Raw genomic sequence first — 12,768 nt, 5'->3', positions numbered from 1 at the left:
AGAGTGGACCGTCAGACAGTTTGGGCTCATTCACACGACCGTGCGAAGCCCGTGCCCGTGCTGTGGACCACAAATCGTGGTCCGCAATACGGCAACGTTCGTGTGATTGAGCCCTTTGAGGCATTTCTCTGACCAGAGGACACACCGGCTTGCATTTTGTGTGTGAATAGAATCAGGCCTAGAAGACAAAGGGAGCATCATTTTTTAATAAAACCAATTTGGAATTTTTTTTCCAATGCAGGTTCAATGCAATAACAAAAAAAAAAAAGGTGTGCATGTCGCATTTGCGGATCCGCAATACACGGGCACCATTCCGTGTGCATTTCGCATCACGGATGCGGACCTATTCACTTCAATGGGTCCGCAAATCCGGAGATGCGGAATGGTGCGGAACGGAAGCACGGAACGGAACACTATGGAGTGCTTCCGTGGGGGTTTTGTCCCGTACTTCCGTTTCGCAAAAAGATAGAACATGTCCTATCTTTTTGCGGAACGGCCGGATCGCGGACCCATTAAAGTGAATAGGTCCCCGATCCGCTGCAGCTGCCCCATGGTGGGTTTTCGTGCATTGCGGGCGGCGCACACATTTGAGTGCAAGAGGCCTTAGAGGACTTCTATGGGCTTTAAAAAATAATCTGGCCTCTGTCGGGCCACCGATTTCGCCTTCTCCGCTGCGCTCACACCGGCTGCGGCCTCTTCGACTTCGACCTGTAAGTACTGACCGAACTCTCTTCCCACAATAGGGCAGAAGGTGGACGGATTTTTTTTTAAAGCCCAGAGAATCCTTTTAAGCATAAAACGATTATATTATGTTTATGAGGTTTCAGAATGCAGCAAAATGCCTTTAATCCGATCCAGAATAATCCAGAAAGTTGATAAACTAGTTCTTACTTCCAGCCGAGAACTGCAATGTAATAAAGAATTTCACTACAGCAGAAGCTGAAGACTAAGTAGAGATCGCCAGTTCGGAGCATCCTTTGATTAAGGCCTCCTGCACATGACTGTATCCGTTTTGCGATCTGCAAATCGCGGATCCGCAAAATATGGATGCAGTCCGTGTGCATCCTGCAGTTTTCACGGGAACCACTGTAAAAAAAAATATATTCTTGTCCACAAAACAGACAAGAATAGAACAGATTCTATCATTTGCGGCACGGCTGCACGGATGTGGACAGCTCATTGATGACATCCGTGTGCTGTCTGTTTTTTCGCTGACCCAAAGAAATTAATGGGTCCATGTGCGATCCGCAAAAAATGCGGCTCGGACACGGACTAAAAATACGGTCGTGTGCACAAGGCCTAAACAATTATAGTTGCTGATTTTGTGTTCATTTTCAGACATCTTCCTGAACATTCTCTGTTCTTTTACGTAATTTCTTTTTTTTTAATCTTTGTTTTAAGGGTTATCAAGGAATGGTTGATGGCGGAGACAATATTGTTGAAGTGTCATGGGAAAGTGTATCCAGCATTTTACAAGTGGTAAGTGCCACAAGTCTTGTATTTCATTTATGTTACGTTTGCTGGTAGATATTAGTTTGGATTATTTCAGGATTCTAGGGAATTCTCTGAAAAAAGGGGTGGTTTCGTTTTGAAAATCTATTTCCATGTATCCTAATAGGAAGTTCTAAACTAACAAAGGAGGTCACGTGAACCTCTTGGCTGGAGTGAAGACCACTTACCAGGAGCACCTCTTCCTCTGGAGGGCCTGTCCTGCATTGCACATATAATGCATTCTTTTGAATAGACACAATGTCATGCTTAAAGGGGTTGGTCACCTTTGGAAATGGCACTTTGATTAATGTACTGATGTACTTTTGTAAGCTGGTTAGTTGTGCCCTGTGGGACAGTGCCGCACTCTTGCATAGTATAGATAGTCCCTGTGTAGACAATGCTTTGGTCCCAAAACTGCCACTGATGTTGGGGCACATGACCACACCTGTCCATCAGTGGATCCCAAGATACCTGTCCCCCCCCCCAGCTACCCACCCTTACAGTATACGGACACCAGAGACATCACTCAGATCCTGTGGCCGCTGAAGACCCTCCTCACATTTAATCTCTTTGCTCCTGAGGGGTAATAGGCTAAGAGGACCAGCACCTCAACAAGGTTGTACAGGAGCTGAGGACCCCGAGGTGACAGTGATGCAGGAACATCTTGTGCAGGTTGGTGTAGTACACAAGCTCTGTGCAAAGCGGCCCCATGCCTTGGTCCCAAAACGACCACTGATGTTGGGGCACGTGACCACACCTGTCCATCAGTGAATCCCAAGATCCCTGTCCTCCCTAGATACCCACCTTTGCAGCATATGGACACCGGAGACATCACTCAGACCCTGTAGCCTTTGAAGGCCCTCCTCACATTTAATCTCTCTGCTCCTAAGGGGTAATAGGCTAAGAGGACCAGCACCTCAACAAGGTTGTCCAGGAGCAGAGGACGCCGAGGTGACAGCGAGGCAGGAACATCTTGTGCAGGTTGGTGTAGGCCACAAGCTCTGTGCAAAGCAGCTGTACAGGACAGGGTGAATTTTCCACAGAGCAGAGGAATTTTGGAGGCAGGATTTCAGTGTAGATATGAGTGAAAAGTCTGTGCAAGATTTTTTGCAGAATATATTGGAAACCAGGGCCTACAGCACAGATAATAACAGTGTGCACCTTTCATCTCCTGTGCAGTCACGCTCCCCCTGGGTTTAACAAGCATCACCATTTTTGGAGCTAGTAGCTGTCACAAGTAACACAGGATAGTAACACAAATTCACGGGGCCCCTGATGATAGGAACATCAGTTGGACAGTGGATCACTTGGACTAGTTGAAGGCTATGGCTCCTAGATGAATTTTTGTCTTGCGACCACCACATGGCCTCTGTGTTTCCCCATTAAGAATTTTGACCATCTTATGGTAAGACTCAAGTGACAGTCGCCGTGGAGGCCCCAGCCAACAGCCTGGAGCTTCAGCAATGGCTTTGATTGTCCTGTTCACTTTTACACAGACATGATAGGCCAATCAGCCACCAGCTTGTAGAAGGCAGATAAATTATGTCTCTAAAAAAGAAAACCCTCCAACGAATATTCATTAGAGGTCATCGTGATTCAGGTATTCAGATGATATTAAAAGGATCCAGTTAAAAAATAATAATCAGATTAACTAGGGAATGAACAGAACACTTGCCTGGTGACCTCCTTTTCATCTTTTATGCTGCAGATCTGTAAATTCCCGGGTTCCTCTCCTGCTGTCCAAGATGGCCGCACCGTTTCTCTTAAAGGGTTTCTGTCACCCCACAAAACTCAATTTTTTGTTTTGGATAGTTATATTCCTTATAGCGCGATATAGGAGAATATAATAGTCTTACTTACTTTCATGCGGCCGATTCTTTAGAAAACGAAGTTTTATAATATGCAAATCAGGGCTCTACCAGCAAGTAGGGCGTCTACTTGCTGGTAGCCGCAGCAGAAATCCGCCCCCTCCTCTTGTTGATTGACAGGGCCAGCCGTGATCTCCTCCTCCGGCCGGCCCTGTCAGTATTTCAAAAATCGCGCGCCTCTGGTCATTCGGCGCAGGCGCTCTGAGATGAGGAGGCTCGTCTCCTCAGCACTTTCTCAGTGCGCCGATGACGTCTTCTCTTTCGGTGATGTCATCGGCGCAGGCGCACTGAGGGAGTGCTGAGGAGACGAGCCTCCTCATCTCAGAGCGCCTGCAACGAATGACCAGAGGCGCGCGATTTTTGAAATACTGACAGGGCCGGCCGGAGGAGGAGATCACGGCTGGCCCTGTCAATCAACAAGAGGAGGGGGCGGATTTCTGCTGCGGCTACCAGCAAGTAGACGCCCTACTTGCTGGTAGAGCTCTGATTTACATATTATAAAACTTCGTTTTCTAAAGAATCGGCCGCATGAAAGTAAGTAAGACCATTATATTCTCCTATATCGCGCTATAAGGAATATAACTATCCAAAAAAAAAAAAAAAGAGTTTTGTGGGGTGACAGAAACCCTTTAATGCCTGATGCACACTGTGCATCAGTAGTCCAAGACACTTCCTACTTGACCAGCCCTGCCATCTGATTGGCCAGCACTGCTCACTGCTGGCCAATCCGAGGAAAGCAGGAAGTGTCTTGAGCTACCAAGTACACAGTGTGCATCAGGTAGTCTGAGAAGTGGTGCGGCCATTTTGGATGGCAGAAGAGGAGGAATTGACAGATCTGCAGCTGAAAAGTAGGGCACCATGTTCTGTTCCTTCCCCAGTTAAAATGAATTTTTTTCTTGAACCTAAAGGTAGCTCTAAGATGCCTATGTAAGTCGTGTACCGGGGTGGGCTCCCCAGGATCCAGCGAAGTCATGAACAAGGAAAACGACTCTGACACCAGCTCTTGTAGAACAGACTTTGTTTTACTGGTACGAGATATCAAACACACTCCCAAATGCAGTGAACATAAAATCAGATTACATACACTCAGCCCGGAGGCTGAGACCCCTGTGTCGCACAGCACGGCGCCCTACGATGGTAGCCGGAAAACACTTGCGCAATTTACCTACTGTGAGCAAAGCTAACCCTGCCTCGCCATACCTGTTATTACCCTGAAGAACAGGAACAATCGTGTGTGTGTGTGTGAGATACAGGCTAGCCCGCGGTGCGACACAGCATCTTACAATCTTACCAGACTATACAGTACTATCCCCCTTCCTTTTCCCAAACTGTAATGTGGCACGTGCCTAAGATATCACTCCCGATAAACACGCTGGGGTAACTAGATTATGGTGAAGTGCTGTCTGGTCTCCGGAGCGAACCAGAACTTTAACTTATAAGTCCTTGTGACAAACAAGCAGCAATTCCTGGTAGCCTGCCACTCAGCAAACCTAACGAACTACCGGCAGGTTGGATCTCAGTCTCTAGTATTTAGGCGCCAATCTTATATTGAGGTGCGTGCACGTTCTGTCTTACCGACTCGGGTTTGCTCTTTCTACACTGATGACTACGAACTGAACAAAGGCTGATCCAACACACATGCGGTACCGCAGGGTCCGTTGCTTTGCTCTCCAGCTCTCATCCGCGATCCTGGCAGCTGTATTCCTTCTGGACAGGATCCGGGTCCTTGACACGATCACCTTCACTTGGCTGCAGTCCTATTCGCAAAAGGGGGATTCCACGCTTGGATGTTAATGGATTTCTTCTCTCACACACTTTTCCAGTCTGCAACTAAGATGGACACCAGCTTCCTTCCTCTAGACACACAGCTCCACCTCCTATGAATATTTCAATCTGAGCAGTCTGTTTAGCTGTGTGGGGAAACAGCGGCCTCTTGTGGCCAAATAGCAAAATACCAGTGTTCATGCAATAAGAGCTGTTTCACAATCTCACACCCATACACTGTTGGCCTGCTGCTATCCCTCCCCCCACCTTCATATACCTGCATGGTCGGATCAGCCAACAGAGGCTGATTCTTATGCCCCAAAAAATCATCTGTTGGGGATTTGTTGAGAGGCCCCCTTATAGTCCTGCTGAAATCTGCGGGTTTAACCAATTACGCTCTAGTGTGTATGTGACCCTTTTGTGTGAGTTGTTTTTAAAGATATATTCTAATATCGCAGAATATATTTGTTATATATGTTTATTATATCATTATAATGTAATTTGTGCAAAAAAACAACAACATAGAAATTGAGCATTTTAGCTGGGTGTCACCAGTTTGAGGGTGTGTTCCTGCACAGTCTGACACTATCCAATCAGTGTTGCCAGTGTCAGACTGTGCAGGGACACACCCTCCACTGGTAACACCCATCTGGACCTTTATTGCAAACTTTTAGCAGGAATAACAAAGGAAGGGTACAGGACATAAGGATAGATGGTGCAGAATTGTTATCAGAAGGAGGATGTAGTAACTAGAGCAGACATGTCAGGAGAGGTGACAGCTCCTCTTTAACGTTCTGTAGTCTTTTAAGTAATTCATTATTGCTGTTTCCATCGCAGGGTGGGACCGTCATCGGCAGTGCTCGTTGTAAAGCGTTTCGTGCCCGTGAAGGCCGGCTGCAGGCAGCGTACAATCTGATTCAGCGTGGGATCACAAATCTTTGTGTGATCGGTGGAGATGGCAGCTTGACAGGAGCTAACCTTTTCCGTGAGGAATGGAGCGGACTTCTGGAAGAATTGGTGAAAAATGGTAATTCAGTCATATTTTACAGCAAAAGTACCTCAACATGTGGTAAAGTGACGGATACCGCGATGAACCCCATGCCAGTGGTGTACATTTGGTGCTGTTGGTGTCTGTCATGTGGCAGACCCCTCAAAGTTTGCATAACGTTTTTCTGCTTCCATGATGTAATGAACTCACACAGCACATCCTTTGCATGATATATATTATATATACACTCATTGACAAAAAAAAAAACATAACACGCCAAGAAGAAGTTGTTGGAATGAAACTTTCTCTGTGTGAATGTAATGATGATATATGTAAGTGATCACAATGTTAGAGGGAAAGGAGAAGTTTATTGCGGAAACTGTACAATAGAAAGGAGGCTCTAGGACTTTGTTGGGTGGCTCTAGTCTGGAAACAAGATTAGATACGGCCTCTATCCTGGATACAAGATGAGATACAGCCTCTAGTCTGGATACAAGATGAGATACAGCCTCTAGCCTGGATATATGATGAGATACAGCCTCTAGTCTGGATACAAGATGAGATATGGCCTCTAGCCTGGATACAAGATGAGGTATGGCCTCTAGCCTGGATACAAGATGAGATGTGGCCTCTAGCCTGGATACAAGATGAGATATGGCCTCTAGCCTGGATACAAGATGAGATGTGGCCTCTAGCCTGCATACAAGATAACATGTGGCCTCTAGACTGGATACAAGATGAGATACGGCCTCTTGCCTGGAAACAAGAGGAGATACAGCCTGTAGCCTGGATACAAGATGAAATACAGCCTCTAGTTTGGAAACAAGATGAGATATGGCCTCTAGCCTGGATACAAGATGAGATCTGGCCTCTAGCCTGGATACAAGATAAGATACAACCTCTAGCCTGGAAACAAGATGAGATACAGCCTCTAGCCTGGATACAAGATATGTCCTTTGGCCTGGAAACAAGATGGAAGATGGCCACTAGCCTAGATACAAGGTGAGATATGGCCTCTAGCCTGGAAACAAGGTGAGATATGGTATCCAGCCTGCATACAAGATGAGATACAATCTCTAGCCTGGATACAAGATGAGATACGGCCTCTATCCTGGATACAAGATGAGAGATGGCTTCTAGCGTGGATGCAAGATGAGATACGGCCTCTAGCCTGGATACAAGATTGGCATGTAGATCCTGGACACTAGTAGGCTGCCGAAGTTGGCATCCCAGCTGGTCCAATAAATGCTCGATTGGCAATCTGGTGACCCTGCAGCCAAGGAAGTATCTGGTGGAGACATTCCTGGGAATCCCTTGCTGGGTGTGGGCGAGCATTATCCTGATGAAAATGCCAGTTGGAAGTCCTGCACATATTGCTGTTGCTGAGCTGTTAGTGTCCCTCATATAACTACAAGCGGTGACCGACTGTCGTATGCGATGGGTCCCCAGATCGTCACACCAGCAGTTGGAGCAGTGTGTCACTCCACAGCAAAAGCAGGAATAAGGTGCTCATCGCAAGAAAAAAAAATACTATAAAAGGTGCCATTTTTCACAGAAGTTCTATGTGTCAGCAATCAGGGACCTCTAGTCATCAAATCGCTCCTTTAAATCCTGTATTCTTTGTGCCAGCAGCAATTTTTACCCATTTATGGACTTTTTGTTATTTCTCACTTGCAGGCTGAGATGGGCCTTTGTAGCTGTGGATATTGGTGCTTTAATACAAGGATTTTTGCTGGCACTTTTCTACATTTTCATGTTTTTAGTGGCCATTTTTAGAGTGTTTTTTTTTTTAGGTAAAAAATTCTGGTCCAAATATAAGCTGTAAATGTAATCTGTGGAAAATATAAAAGCAGGACACAAACACTTTTTTGCTTTTGATGTTTTTGTTTATTAGGCTACTTTCCCACTGGCGTTTCTGGGTCCGCCTGGGAGATCCGTTTCAAGGCTCTCACAAGCGGCCCCAAAACGGATCAGTTCAGCCCCAATACATTCTGAATGGATAAGGATCCGTTCAGAATGCATCAGTTTGCCTCCGTTCAGCCTCCATTCCGCTCTGGAGGTGGACACCAAAACACTGCTTGCAGCGTTTTGATGTCCGTCTGACGAAACTGAACCAAACGGATCCGTCCTGACTTACAATGTAAGTCAATGGGGACGGATCCGTTTTTACTGACACAATATGGTGCAATTGAAAACGGATCCGCCTCCCATTGACTTTCAATGTAAGTCAAAACGGATCCGTTTGCATTATCATTCATGAACAAAAAATATATAATTTTTTATTTATTTTTTGTTCATGGTAATGCAAACGGATCCGTTCTGAACGGATACAAGCGTTTGCATTATAGGTACGGATCCGTCTGTGCAGATACCAGACGGATCCGCACCTAAACGCAGGTGTAAAAGTAGCCTTAGGTGCCATTTTTCTGTCCTTCTGGCTTCTTTTCAGCTCTGCTGGAGTTCCTGATGTTTTTTTAAGGCGATCTCTCTTCTATAGGGGAAGAACTCCATGAAGGAAAACTGTAGTGGGCAAACAAAATGTCTTCAATATGCTAAACCTATAAATGGCGTAAAACCGACAGACTGCCTCGACCTGTACCAGATTTATCACAGGGGCTCAGGCTGGATTATTAATCTGGTGCAGGGATGGACACTTCTCTCTGACTCTATACCAACTACTGGCGGGCAGAATTCTGTCACAATTTTGGCATAAAATGACGCATTTTGGTCACACTCTGCCTTCTTTCTGATAAGCCCCTCCCCTTTCAAGCAAATCGGGGAAAAAGTGTAGAAACCCTAGTTACGCCAGATTTGCCCCACTTTTCAGATACATTTTACGTGCAGACACTCTGAGCCACCGTTTGCAAAAACGCCTGAGAAAAGCACCACAAAAAAACGAAGCAAAAAAAAAAGCTCAGGGGGCCAAAAACAACCACATGCGATTATTTACAGCCCCCCCCCCCCCCAAAAAAAAAGACAAAACTCACGTTTGTTATGACCCTAAATGAGATACTGGACATCCATGCCTATCTTGGTTAATCACGTGGGGGAGCCAGGGGGACCGGTTCGAGTCTCGTGACATTCCATGTCGACCCTCTTTTATGTTTTCGCCATTTGTTTCCTGTCTAAGATGTTTCCTGTTTTATACGGGAATATAACTGTGACAAAACAGATGGAAAAAAAACGGAAACAACACAAAGCTTAAAAAGGAAAGTACTGACAGAATAATGGACTTTTGAGGAGAAAGCCGTCTATATTTTGTGTCTTATTTGCTTTGCGGATGTGTCTCAAAATCTTCAGTCAAATCCACTACAAAAAAACGTATGTTACGTCCAGATTTTCTGCTGATTTCACCCTACAAAATTCTCTGCGAAGCTCCAGCAGAAATACGCCCACAACAGAGCATGGCGTGGGCTCAGGAATCCTTGGCACGCCCTAAAATCTGTGAACATTTTTTTTTTTTTTTCCGAACCTGTGCATAGGTTTTGTAAGGCTGTGAGCATTCATGCTGACGATCAGTGAATCCATGACGCAATCTAGAGGACATGTTTTAGGCGTCTTTCACCTGCCCGTGCCCATGATGATGTCTGTAAGGCCTTATTCACACAGTCAGGCCTCCTGCTCACGACCATATGGCTTTTTCAGTGTTTTGCGGTCCGTTTTTAACGGATCCGTTGTTCCGTTTTTTGTTTCTGTTCCGTTTTTCCGTTCCGTTTTTCCGTATGGCATATACAGTATACAGTAATTACATAGATAAAATTGGGCTGGGCATAACATTTTCAATAGATGGTTCTGCAAAAAACGGAACGGAAACGGAAGACATACAGATGCATTTCCGTATGTGTTCCGGTTTTTTGCGGACCCATTGACTTGAATGGAGCCACGGAACGTGATTTGCGGGCAATAATAGGACATGTTCTATGTTAGAACGGAACGGAAAAACGGAAATACGGAAACGGAATGCATACGGAGTACATTCCGTTTTTTTTGCGGAACCATTGAAATGAATGGTCCCATATACGGACCGTATACGGACCGCAAAAAATGGACAGTAAACGGGGGGGGAAAAAACGGTCGTGTGCAGGAGGCCTCAGTTTTTGGTCAGTGATTTCCATCAGTGATTATGAGCCAAAACCAGGAATGGAGCCTCCACAGAGATAAGGGGGAGATTGATCAAACTGGTGTAAAGTAGAACTGGCTTGGTTGCCCATAGCAACTAATCAGATTCCTCCTTTCATTTTCCAAAGGAGCTATCAAAAATGAAAGGTGGAATCTGATTGGTTGCTATGGGCAACTAAGCCATTTCTACTTTACATCAGTTTGTTAGATGACCCCAAAGGTATTTTTGGCAATATAGTCCAATTTCACACCGCTCAGTTTGATGGTAGTCCTTAAATTCAATGAATAAGTGAATACAACCTTGTCCGAGTGCGGAGCTTATTGGATTGACTAATAAACGTTCACAGATTTTTATTTTATTTTTTTAATGAGATTTGTTCTGTGTTTTGGACCTGCACTTGGTTTTGACTCAGAATTAAGCCTCATGCACACAACCGTAGATACGTTCCGCATCCGATCCGGATTTTTTGCGGATGGGATGCAGACCCATTCATTTCAATTTGGCTGCAAAAGGTGCGGACAGCGCAATGTGTGCTGTCCATTCTACAAGTCCATTCTACAACCCTCCCCCCCTCCAACAAAAAAAGTAGAACATGTCCTATTCTGATCCGTTTTGTAGACAATAATAGGCATTTGAAACATACTGCGGGACCTGCGGAAGGGAAAATCTGTGATGCCCACGGCCGTAATCCGTGTTTTGCGGATATGTGATTTGCGGACCACAAAAAAACGGATACAGTTGTGTGCAGGAGGCCTCACTGATGGATCAAACACAGACTGTGTGAAAGCAGTGTAACAAGACGGTTACTGTCACATTTCTGAAGAAGTCAGGCCGGACTGGAGCGCAGCGGTGGGGGAGGACGCGCATGAAGAGGCCGGGCGGTGAAGGACTGGTGAGGAAAGGGTTAGTTGTTTGTGGGGGCGGTGTAAGAGGAAAGGCGGGAGTTGCCAGGGCGGCGGGGGGCGTGGCCAGAGCAGAGACGGAGGAAGGAGGCGGAAGTGAGGTCAGTGCGGCCAGGGGAGACAAACGCCCACCCACCCGACCCTAGTGGAGGTGGAATGAGGAGAGCGTTGTTGTGTTATATGTCGCGGCAGTCGTGGAGGCGGGGGAGGTCCTTGAAGTGGAGGAATATGGTGGTACCTGAGGATGGGAGGGCCCCGCGGGAGGGGCTGGACTCTCATTGAGGAGCTGGTAGGAACTAATTACGCGTTCCATCAGTTGCTGCCTCCGAGCTGGGTTCAACGGCTGGGGGCAAGATGGAGACGCAGGTGTTCCAGTGTTTATAGAGTTATTGGGGCTTCTAGGACCTCCCTCGTCAGGGGTTAACTTATGTTATTTATTTTGTATGTATTCAATAAACGGCTGCTGTGGCCGATTAAATCCAAGCAGTGGTGTGGTGTGTTTATTTCTTGGGTTAGGATATGGGGTTGGGGGGTAGGATGATGGTTGAGCTAGTGGGACTGAACAAATAGCCAGTGCCCTCTTCATGTCTGTGAAGGGTCCGTTGTGTGTCTGTTTTTTGCCCTCTGTGTGTCATCTATGTTCCCCCGTGTAGTACTAGGCTGACAGAGGGATTTCCAGAGCATCTCCTACCAATGGTCAGTGAAAAACACTGACAGAACATGGCTGCCATCTGTGTTGAGTCAGTAGTTTTCACTTACTCTTAGGCCTCAGTGGATGTCGCACACGGACAGCACACGTCTACTTTTCACTGATCTGTGTAAGGCCGAGTTCACACGAACGTGTGTGACCCGTGCTGCGGCCCGCAAATAGCGGACCGCAATGCACGATCGTTGGCCATAGGTCAGCCGCATCGGATCGCGGACCCATTCACTTTAATGGGTCCGCGATCCGCCCGTTCCGCAAAAAGATAGGACATGTTCTATCTTTTTGCGGAACGGGACGTAACCCCACGGAAGCTCTCCGTAGTGCTTCCGAGGGGTCCCGTCTCGTGCGGCCGTTCCGCGATTCCGGATTTGCGGACCCATTGAAGTGAATGGGTCCGCATCCGTGATGCGGAATGCACATGGAACTGTGGCCGTGTATTGTGGCCCGCAATACGGCCACGGATCACACACGTTCGTGTGAACTTAGCCTAAGAGGCCTGAGGTTACTGAAAACTCCTACTGTTTAGGGCCTATTTCACACGTCCATGTCAGGGATGATGTTCTTGATAAGATGGTCAGTGTTTGGTCCGTGTGTCCACTTTTTGCCCTCAGTGTGTCATCCATGTTCAGGGTGAAAAGGGAATTTCCAGAGCATCTCCCACCAGTGGTCATGGTAAAACCACTGACAGAACACGGATGTCAGTGGTTTTCACTGACCCATAGACTAGTAGTTATCACTAACCAACATAGTGCCTGACTCCCTTGTTTTTCCACTGACCCATGGTCAATGGAAAAACAAGGATATGTGAGTAAACACATTAAAATCAATGGATATGTGCGCTGATTGAGGAACTCAGATCACACACGTCTATGATTAATTGACGCGTGGAAGAGGTCTACGTGGTCTTTTGGTAATCCAATCATTAGCAG

General features: G+C 46.4%; 1 protein-coding gene across 5 annotated transcripts in view; it reads left to right on the top strand.

Moving 5' to 3' along the window:
- LOC121002790 (phosphofructokinase, platelet) overlaps positions 1-12,768 on the top strand; it is a 91,265-nt gene that overhangs the window by 27,772 nt on the left and 50,725 nt on the right. For all 5 annotated transcript variants that reach the window (XM_040434333.1, XM_040434331.1, XM_040434335.1 and 2 more), the window contains exons 3-4: positions 1,402-1,479; positions 5,961-6,150. In XM_040434333.1, the coding sequence (XP_040290267.1) occupies positions 1,402-1,479; positions 5,961-6,150 (268 nt within the window). The remainder of the gene's footprint in view (positions 1-1,401; positions 1,480-5,960; positions 6,151-12,768) is intronic.

The sequence above is a fragment of the Bufo bufo genome, chromosome 5 (genome assembly GCF_905171765.1).
Source record: "Bufo bufo chromosome 5, aBufBuf1.1, whole genome shotgun sequence".
NCBI lineage: Eukaryota > Metazoa > Chordata > Amphibia > Anura > Bufonidae > Bufo > Bufo bufo.
Note: the sequence above shows the minus strand (reverse complement) of the source record. Positions and strands in the feature narration are given on the sequence as shown.